General features: G+C 32.4%; 1 protein-coding gene across 1 annotated transcript; it reads left to right on the forward strand.

The window, feature by feature from the left end:
* Positions 1 to 12537: 12537 nt before the first annotated feature.
* On the forward strand, positions 12538 to 13704 carry LOC133183220 (keratin-associated protein 19-1-like). Its single transcript, XM_061318168.1, has 3 exons — positions 12538 to 12555; positions 13036 to 13480; positions 13613 to 13704. Exons 2-3 carry the CDS (start codon positions 13037 to 13039, stop codon positions 13622 to 13624), a joined length of 456 nt encoding a protein of 151 aa, XP_061174152.1. The 5' UTR covers positions 12538 to 12555; position 13036; the 3' UTR covers positions 13625 to 13704.
* Positions 13705 to 14003: the final 299 nt, after the last annotated feature.

A 14003-nucleotide genomic window follows, 5' to 3' on the forward strand; every position in this document is an offset into this window, starting at 1 on the left:
TGAGATTGACATGTAATTTGACAACATACAATAATATATGTCACGATATTTTACCATAATGATTATAGCAAACAATTTATCAAAGTCAATTGGAGCGCCAAGGAAAATAAAAAAGGGATGTTTTCAGTTTTAAATTAATATCTGGAAATAAACCTGCTTCTTGATACACAAAATTACATGTAAAACTGTTTGTCATTTAACGATCTTTATTCATACGAAGACAAAATACAAAAAAAACTCAAAAATACATTATTACTGAAAACTCCTATGGAGAAAATCTTAGCTTAACATCCCTTTTAATTGTGAGCTTTATAATGTTTTTTTTTTAGATTTGCTATCAAAGTATTCGAGATTTTATATTATATTGTTGTTACTTATGAGAACAATATGCAATATACGTGCTTCATTGTAGAGTTATTCCCCTTTCCACACTCTGGCATTAATTAAATCACTAGGTAATTTGCTTGATTATTTTTCTTTTTTCTACTCCACAAGATTGTTTAGGGGTTTTTTTATTCACAGATATTGAATAAAATAGTTTAGCTTTAATCATACTTGGTAGAAAATTGATTTACTGACACTGGATTTAAAGCATGAAGAGGATTGTATCTTCTTTTGGGAGAGTGTTAATACATAATAACGGTTTTTACACATTGTATTGGTTTAAAGACTGCTGTTGATCATAGCTATGACTGATGACAGATACTTTTACTAAAAGCTTAAAATTATATTCATCGACAAATGAACAAAATATTCCGATAATAGGAATCCATTAAATAAAAGTAATGAAATGTAAATCATATACGGTACCAATTTTGATTTACCAGATGCGCATTTCGACAAATTATGTCTCTTCAGTGATGCTCAAGCCGAAGCGTTGGAAATCCAAAATATTTAAATAAAAAAGACTTGGAGGAGCTGAAAATATATGCCAAAGACTGGAGCCAAATACGTCGAAGGATCAGAGCTATGCATGAGGGAGATAATCCTTAATTTTGAAATAAATTTCTAAATGTTACCACAGCAATTAAATATATATGAAACTGATTTTTTTTTAAAAAAGAATTATAAAGCATTTATGTAGTAAAATGCCAGCTTTAAATTCACCAAAAATTAAAAATAATAATTGATAGTATTTGAAAAATGAAAGTTTGTATAGCATTTTCCCTATCAATTTACAATGATTTCCAGAGATTAGGATGATTCAGTAATAAAAGTAAAATTGTGATTACAAAAAATATTTTAAATAATTTTCATATTTTTTTGTCAGCAATATATTAGTTACATCATTTGTTTGTATTTTAATCACAGCGGTATTGACATACAAGTCAGTAGACTTGCATATTTCTCGCTGGTAAGACAATTTAGCTTCAACAGTTTGTAATCGAGAATGCTGTCAAGGTCGCCTTGGAGGTCTTCGACATTTTCTGTGATTTCATATTCCTGTACAATGATTTTGAAATAAATTTGATTCTAAAAATGGATAAAATATTAAGTATCTAAAAATCATTCATAGCAGTGATAGTACTGCACTATTTACAAGTACGTTGAAATTATTTGCAAAATCCATTTATTCAACACAGTCCAATGAAAATCTAAAGTTAAGATAACGAATTGTGATCCATGTTTAAAAATCTACAGCTAATATAAGTTGGTTAACAGGCTCCATGTAAAACAAGCACACCTGTAGATTCCCAGAGGTTGGATGAGGTGCCCAAGAGAAGTAAGCATCCCTGTTGACCGGTGACACCAACCGTGACCCTTATGTATTGATCAAGTATAGTGTAAAACAAAGGCCTAACAATTGGTATGAAACACTCAGCCAAAATACTACCCAATTATAGGATATATTTTTAACAAGTTCATTATAATCGACCAAAGAATTTACGAAATGATGACTTTCAACGAGGTTGTTGAAATCCCTTTTACATCTACTTATGTAAAGTAGCCTACTTCGGTTAAAAAATTGATCATACGTATAGTTTGCTTTTGGTTGAGAAAAATGTTTGGCCGTATTCAACCTCATCCCCCCGAACTGAAATTGCTTCCTACTGGCCTGAACAAAGAGAAAACATTATCTCTGTTAAGCATGTATGTTTCAGCAACACGTGCTTAAGGGGCTGGTTCACGAACTTAGTCATTGGCCACTTTGTGTGGCCACTGGCCACTTTGAATGCCAGGACCCCGGAGCCACAAATTTCACAATTTTGGAAGAGGGACTCTTGATTATCATAACCATGCACTTAAAAATAACTGGACGAAACGCCCCCCCCTTTTTTTTTTAGATCTTCTTGCGATTCCTCTAGCAAGTTGTAAATAAAGTGAATCCAAAATATTTTACAAGCAATAGAAGGAGCTACGTATACATAATTATGATAAGAAGAACATTTGTTAAAAATCAATAGCTTGTTGCTATTAACCAAAATTGAACCAACGATACAATAGTGTCGCCTCCGGAATCTGACATGTACCCGGAGTGGTTTTTAGAACACAAAATCAATATTAATAGGAGGCGGGGCTATCGATCGGCATCAGTGTTGATCTCTCTCGATTGATCGATCGATCGAACGAACGAAAGAACAAACGAAATTCGAAAATGTGTATCTTTTTTACAGCCATTTCAATATGAAATTTAAAGATTTCTCTAGAAAAAATTGTGAAAACACGCAAAAATGCAAAAACATTTATTCAATGCAAGACCAACCAAACACGCTTTTAGACGTGATTCGTGTATGTATACAATATAAATGTTTTCACAAGGACACTCGCAACTGGACACCACGTGGTGTATTGTAATATTCAACAGGTCAATTGAAGTCAAATCAGGGTTAAGGCAGTCATAACAATGGAAGCGACTAGTTTGTTTTCAGAATGTTTTTTGTAAAATTAAGTATGAGCGCACGTTTGTCGGTACATCTTCTTTCAATATGACATTACTTTTTTCAATATACAACTACAGTTTTCTTAAGAACAGTCGACAAACATACGTATGGAGACGCTTAAAAACGTGACCCTGATTATCTTTTGATATTCAAGAAATCTTAGCGCCCCGGTGCCTTCGAAGTTTATTTAGTTTTCGAAAAGACTTTTTAAATTTATATCTGAAGCAACAATACAAAGTTAAGATATCGGTGATTTATACTATGCAAATAAATAAACATTTTATAAAGCTTCATTTTACGGCTTTCTTTCAGAGCTTTTAAGTCCACCCATTCTTTATCTGCTATATACTTAGGAACTGGGAAGAAGATTTTTGATGGTTATAGCCCAACCCCTCAGGTCTCATGAGACAGGGACCATGGAATTCACAATTTTGCTCCTCTTCACATGTAGATGCTATTTACCAAAATGATTGAAAATGGTTCAACAGAAGCTGAAAATTATCAAATGTTAACGAACGACGCACGCCGAAGAAAACAGATAGCAATAGGTCATCTGAGTCACTCAGGGGACCTAAAACCAAATACGCATACGTGTTTGTAAAAATGTATCCTTTCAAATATTTAAAGTATGAATTGAGCATAAAGATTAATTTACAAAACAATTCTTTTTATTTTAGACTGCATAAAGATGAAATAAATTAAGTACTTTTCAAAACGATCTTAATATAAAAAACTCAGATTTAAAGTCTTACTTTCAATAATGTTAACTATATCAATAATGGTAACTATATCTTTATTTTATCAGTTGTAAAGTTTTCGTGCGAGTTCAAAGTTGTTTTTCTCGTCCTAAAAATTTGATGGAATTTTTACGTCATAGTATGACTTATTCGATATTCATTAAAAATGATGAATTTTAGTTCACTGTATTTCTAATAAAAATTTTAGAATTTGAAATAAGATATAAACACATAAATACAATCACTTCTATCGATAACGCACAAATATTCACTTTGTGTACAAGTTGCTCGGTTTTGTTCGCTGCTTAAAATATACCTCACTATGCTCTAACTATGACGAGTTGCAATATAATTAAAGTGTCCATCTAATCAATTGATTTTTTATCTTACTGTGTAATGATCTTAGCATGTTTGTACAGACATGTATGATGTCACTAAGTTGATAGGTAAAAAGTATAGGTAAAAAGAACGGGTGGACTAATATATATATTTATAATTTGTAAATACTGACAACAATGTAAGAACTTAAAAAAACTTTTGATCAGCTGTTAAAGCAGAGGATTTTTTTTTTGGAAGAATGACATAACTATTGATAATTTCAATAATGTTCAGAGTATATATATATATATATATATATATATATATATATATATATATATATATATATATATATATATATATATATATATATATATATATATATATCCAAAATTGAAATAAAGTCTCAGTAATCGGATTACAATATTAAACACATATAAAAAGAAAACACAAGAATCCTCCGTAAAGCTTTAGCGCTTTCATTAAAAATCTTCCTTTATTTTTTATTTAGATTTTTAATGAAAGCGCTAAAGCTTTACGGAGGATTCTTGTGTTTTCTTTTTATATTTGTTTAATATATATATATATATATATACCAATGCCTATGAGTCTTTGTCGTAATCAATATATTTACATTGTAGCTATGTGACCATGTGTCCTTTTCATCTTTGAATCCAAATACAATATTTTTGGTTAATATTTTCTAAGGATTTAGAAAACTGAGAACATTCAAGTTGATTTTTTCAAAAATCTAAAAGACGTAAGGGAATTTAAACTATCTGGGTTAGGATAAACAGATAAAGTTATACATATTACCCTGAGATTTATTCTCTGATCAAGCGATTAATATAAGTTATGTAAAGGAAAAACTGATGACTCAAAAAAATACTCCATGAATAAGAAAATACAACCAAAATCAAAGCAAAGAAAAATCCACTAATAATAATCATCAACATCATGACTGCGTTATTGAGCAATTGCTCTTAAGTGTTAAATCTCTGTCAATACTGGAAAATGTGAAGACAACGAACAGTGATAATTCTCGTTAGCAAATAATAACCCCCCCCCCAAAAAAAAAGTTGGTTGTGGTATAAGTTCAATCAAGGAAAATATACTGTTTTGTAAAATAAATTGTTCGTTAACATTTAATAGTTGACAGCAGCAGAACATATCAGGATGCACATTCTGTTAGTAGAATAACAACTTTTAGTTTTTACCATCAAATATTACGAAAAGACGGAAATATCATTGACCTATCAATTATGACGTATCAAAATAATTAATTTTCTTGATATTAAATTTTCTGTACCCTTTGAGATGTGCTTATACCATTTAATTTTTTGTTTTGCATCAGTGGTATAAATAGGAGAGTGTTATAGGGTTCTCCTCACTTGGAACCTTCTCTGAGTCCCTTCATATCTACCAAGGTAAGAACTTTTTTTGAATCAGTACTTAAATGTAAGGTTTCTTTCTTCAGTTATTGCTTTAACTGCCTTTGGTTAAACCTAGTGCATAAGGAGTTGTTTAAGTGTATTAATTGTCATAGAAAATAAAGGGAGGATTTGAATAATAATGTTTACTCCGATATATTTCGCAGCTTGATAAGTTTAGAACTATTTGAGGGGAGGAAACTGATATCTAACTGCTTGTCAATTTCCGTATTTCCTCGGTATTTTTCTGGTCTTTTGACATTTTTTTTTTTAAATTTAGTTTATCAAATTGGAAAAAATCCAATAACTTGTAAACATTGGGAGATTTTTTAATTTTTTTATATGGACAAAAATCAATTATTTTTTTTAACAGATTGATTACTTTGCAATTTATTTGCATTTATTATCTAGCTTATTTTTTATTTTGTATTTTACTGTTCTTTTTTGAGTCTTTAAAAGTTTTGAAGAAATCTCGTTAGAATGCTCCACTTTCCTTCATTGTTTCAAAAACATTTTTTGATATCGCGGTATTTTTTTAAATAACTTATTATTGCTATTTGTGCAATTTAAACAATCATTATATAGAACATCTGAAAACACCCATACATTCACATAGAAAAACAAATACATGTTACTTTATGTAAAAAGGTAAAGAACATTGATCAATCTCATAAATGAAGTAAAGAATACGAATTTTAAACAGAGAAAACCACTAGAGGTGGGATCAGGTGCTAGGAGGACTAAGCATTCTCTGTCGACAAAGCAAACCTGCCTTGTTCCCTCTGTATTAATCAGATAAACGGAGTTATCCGTATTCAAAATGGTATTAAAAAAATGGCCTAACAATTTATGAGAAACAAAACAGTCAAAATACAATGTACGATCCAATGAAGTTCTTTCCTTATAACGACCAATGAATTTGCTAAATTCTGATTTTAAACAAGACAGTTGGAAACCCTATAACATCAGCTTATTTGACAATAGCTTGCCTCTGTCTTTAAAGTTTATCGTTCTCAGAATATGTTCTTGAGTATTGGATTAATTTGGAGACATAAACATGTATTTATTTCATAGTGAAACAACTGAAATGTTAATTCAAAAAAGTGAAATATTCTTGTGTCTGTCTAAGCTATAAGTACAACATTGTGAAATTTTGTTTACAATATTCACATCCTCTTCTTATTTCCGAAGACAAAAAATTTCCTAAAAAGACATTAATTTTCATTCTGCAACCAAAATTAATTTATTTCTGAGCGACAACTATTTAATAAACATAATGCAATTCATGACATTTTATTTTTTTCAAATTGAAAGATTACTTTCTTTTCACAGAATGTTTAAGCTGCTGTGCTTCCTAGTTCTGCTCTTTGTAGCCCTTAGTGCTGCCTCCTATGGCGGATACGGTGGAGGTGTTGTTGTCCTTGGTGGTAAAGGATATGGAGGATATGGTGGATATGGAGGATATGGTGGATACGGAGGACGCGGAGGAGGATGGGGTGGAATTGGAGGAAAAGGATATGGAGGATGGGGTGGATTTGGAGGTTTTGGTGGAGGATGGGGAGGCGGATGGGGAGGAAAAGGAGGATACGGAGGATACGGAAAGGTAATTTTTCTATTATGATTTGTATTAAGTCTATCAAATGCAAATTGTATCAACTTTCTTTCACTATCTTAATTTTTTTCAAATTTAAACACAAGTTTTTTTTGTTTTTTTTTTCAGGACTACTATTAAAATTGGATGGATGTTGTCACCTTGGCTTTGTTACATTTTGTTGATGAAATAAATGATGTATAGCAACTAGAATTCAATTCAATTTCTTACTAAGCTTTATTGAACAAAGATTTTAGACTTCACATAATATAAACTTCACTTTTTTCTGATATAAACATTTTAAATATCATTGGGAATATATTGCCAAGAAATCTTGTTACAGACAGACACCAAAAGAATCGGGAGTTTATGACATTTTAGCCAACATCAATACCAGATTTCTTTCTAACCATCATCTCCAGTCTCAATTAGACAGAGAAGTTTAGAGTAAAATTGCACCAAATAAAAGATACTCATCAAGGATCGACATACAGGAAATTTTACCATAATGATTAATTAATTCATCAACGGTCACAGTTGGGGTGCCAAGGAAAATAAGAAAGTTTTAAATTAAATTCATAAATAAACTTGCTTCTTTTTACAAAATAGTACAAGTGTCACTTAACACCGCCATTATTTATAGGAAGACGAAATAGAAACAAATACCCAAAAATGCATTATTAGAGAAATCCACACAGATTTACACTTTTCATGTTTAATGGTGAAAATAATGGTCATGGCAACACTGCATTTTTATTTTATTTATCAGTTGTTACAATTATTTATTGGTTACAAACAAGATTATCAACCTATGTACATTGAAAGTTTTTGACAACCTAAACACACAAAATTAAAATTAACACATAAAATGAAAATGGAAATAAGTTTGAAATAGGCAAAATACACAAATGTATCTGAAGTATGCAAATATACCAATGAAGCTTTTAAACAACATACTGGCAAATAATTCATCGCAAACGTTTCATCTAGTCTGAAACAAAAAAGCAAATTCGAAAGTTAGGAGTCACATATATTGGAAATAATTATATAAAGCTGTATTGGGCCCTGGAAATAGATCCTTACTAAACATAATCCCATTTAAGTTCAACGAAAGATTGCGCAAAATAAAAACAATGATGGTAGCAGAACGCAAATGAGTAACTTTGCACGTTTCCCAAAAAGCAAAAACACATAAGTTGTACTAACACATAATTTACTAGAACAATGACCATACTGCAATTACAGGTACTTCAAAAGTGTCTTTTTGTGTGATTACCATCATTTAGCCTGCGAAATAGTGTGCCATACCATTATCTTTTAATGAGCGGGGAAAACCCCAACCTATAACATAATAAAATTGTGCCAAGCTTTTTTGCAAAGTTTCATTATAGATCTAATTGCCTTGCTCTAACAAGTGCACCCCATCCTTTTCAAATAATCTATGATCAACTGAAGTGAACTCGCTGGGTAGTGAATATATTCCTCTTGATGTACTAAAAGTTTTGTAGTAACATAAGTATTAAAGGGAAGCCTTGCTTTATTAAGAGCATGGTTGTCTCTAGCAAACAAGGGTTGAAGTTATCTGAAGTGATGTAAGTTGTTTCAGGGTGCTAACAATACCACTACCAGTTAAAAAGTGTTTCACCATGAATCAACGATGAGGCTGGTATTCTTATATATCACGCCTCAGTATTTGAATTTGATTATCTGATATTGTGGAACCACCTAAACTAAAGGAAGCTGATTTGCACTTTTTAATGTTTACCCTATTGCATGACAACTTTTTCACAATAGCATTAAATTGATAACGCGTTAATAGTGACCTATCAAAATGACAAGAAATTCGGGGATGTCGAATTGAATATTGTCTCAGCAACTTACTAGTAAACTACTCCTATTCTTACTATTCAACACCAATTCAACAAACCTAAATAGGCCAGAAAATATGCATGAAAAACTGCTGGAAATATTGAAGTCTCAGAGGAAAATCTACAAGGGACTGGAAGTAAATTCAATATCTTTTCCAACAACTTTGATGTAATTTGAAGTCTAGCATCTAAGGGGCTTTGACATACCTGCTGCCACCTTCTTTTTGGGAGGAGTCATAGGTACCATCAGGTTTACATTTAAAACTTATCCCAGACAGTTGTCCTAACAGATGCAGGTGACAAACTTGTTACAAATTATATTCTGATGTTTAGAAGGAGCCCAAACCAGAGTTAACCCACAAGATACATGAAGCAATCAAATTCAGCTAAACCTGTTTGATAAGCAAATCTTTTATTTGGTGCAATTGAACTCTAAACTTATCTGTCTAATTCAGACTGGAGATGATGGTTAGAAAGAAATCTGGTATTGATGTTGGCTCCAAGGCTGCTGAGGTGCAAGTAGCCGAAAACGTTGAAACTGACAACGCAATAATATTATCAGTAACTTCATTATGAACACCTGAAATAAGACAAGCCCTGAACTGGATATTGCTTAGAGTTAAGTACCAAGGGGCGAATCAAACATATAACACGCTTACACTTTTGTTCAAACTTGATACCAAGGCCACAATACTTGACTTTCTCAAGCATAAATTGTTACGATAATTGGACCAAGTTCAAGAAATTGATGTCCCTTATCTTTCCGTTATCATTGCCTTCAGAGGGGCGCTTGAAAAACAATCATTTATTACTAAAGAAAACACCACAACATAATTCTGAATTCTCTGTACTGTCAGTAAATAGTTTGAGTTGCCATGCAGGACAGAATGGCACACAAAAAGAATTTCATCAAACCTGCAAGAGTCTGGAATTCCCTCAGAGTAGCTTTCTTTTTTGCCATACAATTGTTGATCAAATCTTTTAACCTATTATCCGCTAGGATTCTTATTATCATTTCAACTTAATGTAACTCAAAACCCCAGAAGGTTAGGGAAGTTGAAGTCTACACTGTTTTATCATCAGTTAAAGGGACACTTAACTGTTTATAAGTCCCACAGAAAGTGACATAAGTTTATCACATGTATAGCTACATGCGCTACCAGCAAATTAAACAAAAAGTCACCTAAATAATGCTCCACAGCTGCCTGTCCAGACAGTTGCTACAACATCTACTCTAAACATAATGAAAACTCAAAAATACTACAAGACACTGAACACCCCATAGGCAAGCATTTGTCAAAGAAAAAAACATTTATTTTAAAACCTAAAAGTTCAAAATTTGATGGGTGAGGGAAAGCAACCTAAAAGCAGATTTGATGTTGATTTTACCCATCAAGGCTCCCTTACCCAACAACAGGAAGCAACCTAAAGGCAGATTTGAGGTCGATTTTACCAATCAAGGCTCCCTTACCCAACAAACTTTGTGACCTAACAGGTTCATCTAATGAGGAGTAATTAACTGAACAGGAAGATGGGTCAATAAATGAATTAACACTTGAATTGGCAAAATAAGATAACTGATGAATCATCCTAAATTAGCCCTCATGTTAGGTACTAAGCCTACGGGTGAAAGCCATAGATTGGGAAGAGGTCTTGAATGGAACTCTCCTAGCTCTCTTTGTGGTGAGATTAATAGTAAGAAACCCTATCACAGAATGTGGGAATTCGTGGCATAAAAAGACTGGTTAGATGCACCATTTATTAACAAAATTGTTTTTATATATTCTTAATTAGTATTTATTGTAAATACCACAAAATATAATGAAGTTATGACATTTAGCTACTTAATTTATAATACTTTGAGCTTAATATGTAGCTGAATGGCTGCACCGAGCTGGTCGAGGGAGACGGCCGGCTGCCTCGACTTGGCTGCACCGACGGTGTGCCGAGCAAGGCTCGAGATTCTGGAAACCAAACTTAAAACACGCAATGATTGTTACAGCTAATTTTTATTTTAGGTAAGGCTAAAGGTGTAGAGAGCAAAATATGCCTTTTGAAATACACATAACAGAGTCGTTTATCTGAAATGAATAATAAATGATTTGTCAACTATCTCCCTATGATGAGAAATAAACATGTAATGCAACACCAAGCGACTGAGGGGCTATATAAAAAAACATCAATCCTTCTGTCTTCCACAATGCAGAAGTAAATTAAGAAGGAGATAGATAACACGATCAGTATGCACTGGTTCCCGCTGACACACCAGAGAAAAACATTGTCTTTGTTTAAGGCTCATTATTTGAATTGTATTTTAGAGGAGATGAGATTTAATTCTGCAACTGTAATCCAACTTACACCCATAGCAGAGGCTTTTTTTTTTCAAAAACTTCTACATGAGAAGAAACACTTGCTGTGGCCTTCAACTTGACATTTAGATCTATCGACGACGTATTATCAATTAACAATAGTTACTTCCATTCATATGTCGACTCGATATACCCCAGTGAGCTTGACATAAAAGATACCACAGAGTCTGACACATCTGTTTCATATTTGAATCTTTTACTAGAAAAAGACTTTAATGGTAACCTAATAACAAGACTCTATGATAAACGTCATGACTTCAATTTTTCAATCGTCAACTTTCCTTATTTATATAGCAGTATACCCTTATCACCTGCATACGGGGTTTTGTCTCCCAGTTGATTCGATATGCAAGAGCATGCTCTACTTATAAACACTTTCTAAAACGAGGCAAGCCATTGACAACATATTTTACGTGAAAAATAGATTTTGATAAATTTATTGTGTTCATTTCAAGATTTATTATCATGAAGAAATAAAATATTCTTTCAAATGCTATGTCATTCAGGTTGCAAAAGCAATAGGAACTATATCCAAAATAAAATCTTAATTTTTAACCGTCTTGGTAGATATAACTATTGTGTAGGTAGGGGGAAATTTGACCCTTAAAACCTTTATGTTTATTCCACATACCAATGTTGAAAAGGACTTAAAAAGGACAGCATTACATCTATATTTAAGGCTATATGTAATTATTCCTTGAAATATGATCATATCAAGCCTATGAAATAATGAGGAGATGGGTAATGTCTAATAGTTATAAAAATTTCATGGTGAAGCATTTCACCAACTTCCGGGGACCTTCACCCTAGAACCAGTGTGGGCCTCAATGCTCCCTAATTCCACTGGCTCTATTTGCTTCCATACCATACGCAATTTGTAACGTAGATTTTCCCTTGCAGGTACTAAAGAGATAGAAGTAATAAAGTTCTCGCGCGCAAATACACAGAGTAATAATAATCCTGTAGATGAGCAATCGTTCCAATGTCTTTTTTTTGGGGGGGGGGGTAAAAATAATTCAACTTTTACCCTAATAAATTCTTCGTTGTGGTTAAAGTAAAAAAAGGAAAAGAACATGTTTATGCATTTTTTTTCTGATTATTCATTAATATTTTCTAGTTGACAGCAGTAGGACATATAACAGGATATACATATATATGACCATTACATTTTAACCTTTCGCAGAAGAGAAGGAAGTGTCTCTGAACTATCAACCAAAAGGTCTCAGTGCAATTTTTTAAAATGAATAACTTGCCGGACTATTTCTGAAGTTTAACTATTACTAAAAAAAGTCAACGGTAGAAGTATAAATACGAGTGTTCTAACGGCCTTACCTCACTTTAGATCTTCACATTGACCAAGGTAAGAACTATTTTTGATTCAGTACTTTTTTGTGTAGCCTGCAGAGCAGAGCAACACTTAGGGATTACTTTACCCGGTGTCTGTCACATTTTATATCTGGAGAACTGTAAGAGATATGGATTTGATATTTTGCACATATATTGCTAGGCACTATGGCATTTGGAAAATCATATGTATAGATGCATATCTATTTATGATTATATTTCTTCCAAGGCATACTTTAAATGATTTACTCTCATGTATGCTTTCTATAAAATTATCTCAATGATGTTCACGTCCTCACTTTTTTGAAGAAATATAATATGATCAGAAAAATATTGAACTTAGCAGTTTCATCCCCAAACTGAACAGTGGAAATTATATCCTATGGATAAATAACATGAATATCTACAATAAATGTTTTATACGCCGCCCTTAATATAATTATGTATGTATAGCTTGCAACTTTTCTCTATAATGACCTCATGTTTTAACTAACAGGATGTTCAAGCTGTTTTGCTTCATAGCCCTGCTCTCTGTAGCCTTTTGTGATGGCTATTATGGTGGTAAAGGATTTGGTAATTACTATGGAGGTATAGGATATGGAGGTTATTTTGGAGGACCAGGATATGGAAATTTCTATGGGGGCAAGGGATATGGATATCTTGGAGGACCAGGTTATGGCAATTACTATGGAGGTATAGGATTTGGAGGTCGAGGATATGGAAATTACTATGGAGGCAAGGGATTTGGAGGTTATTTTGGAGGTCGGGGATATGGAAATTACTATGGAGGCAAGGGATTTGGAGGTTATTTTGGAGGTCGAGGATATGGAAATTACTTTGGAGGCAAGGGATTTGGAGGTTATTTTGGAGGTCGAGGATATGGAAATTACTTTGGAGGCAAGGGATATGGAGGTATTTACTATGGTGGTAAAGGATACAAGGTACGTTTCTATGATTTATTAAAAAATTCTATGATTCTTATCAACTTTTCCTATTCTATTTACACATTATACAAACTTGAAAAGAAAGTTCTATCATTATATTATTGATTCTTCTTTTTTTTCCATTTTCAGGGCTATTATTGAACATTGGTTTGATGTTTTCAAATTGGTGTTGTTATTTGTTAAATTCTTGCTGACAAAATAAATTATAAATAGCAAGGCTACTTAAATTATTATCTTACTGGGCTATATTGTGTAAAATTCATAAAAGTAATCCTATCCCCAAGAGTAAGAAAAAAGAATTTTTTAATTCTGATCGGGAATCAAAGGTATAATTTTTTTTTTTAAATACAAAAAAGGGTGCACTCAGGCCATTGTTAAACAGGTTAGATATAATTACACCTTTTCCTGATTGAGAACCGAATGGTTTAAGAACTGCTGACATCTTTAGATATCTGGGATGACAGTCTGAAAAATGGCGAAATATTCAAATGAAAATATTGCAATTTTCCGAATACAGTTT

This window comes from Saccostrea echinata, unplaced genomic scaffold, assembly GCF_033153115.1.
Source record: "Saccostrea echinata isolate AGI-Se365-2 ecotype Australia unplaced genomic scaffold, CSIRO_AGI_Sech_v1 ptg000009l, whole genome shotgun sequence".
Lineage (NCBI taxonomy): Eukaryota > Metazoa > Mollusca > Bivalvia > Ostreida > Ostreidae > Saccostrea > Saccostrea echinata.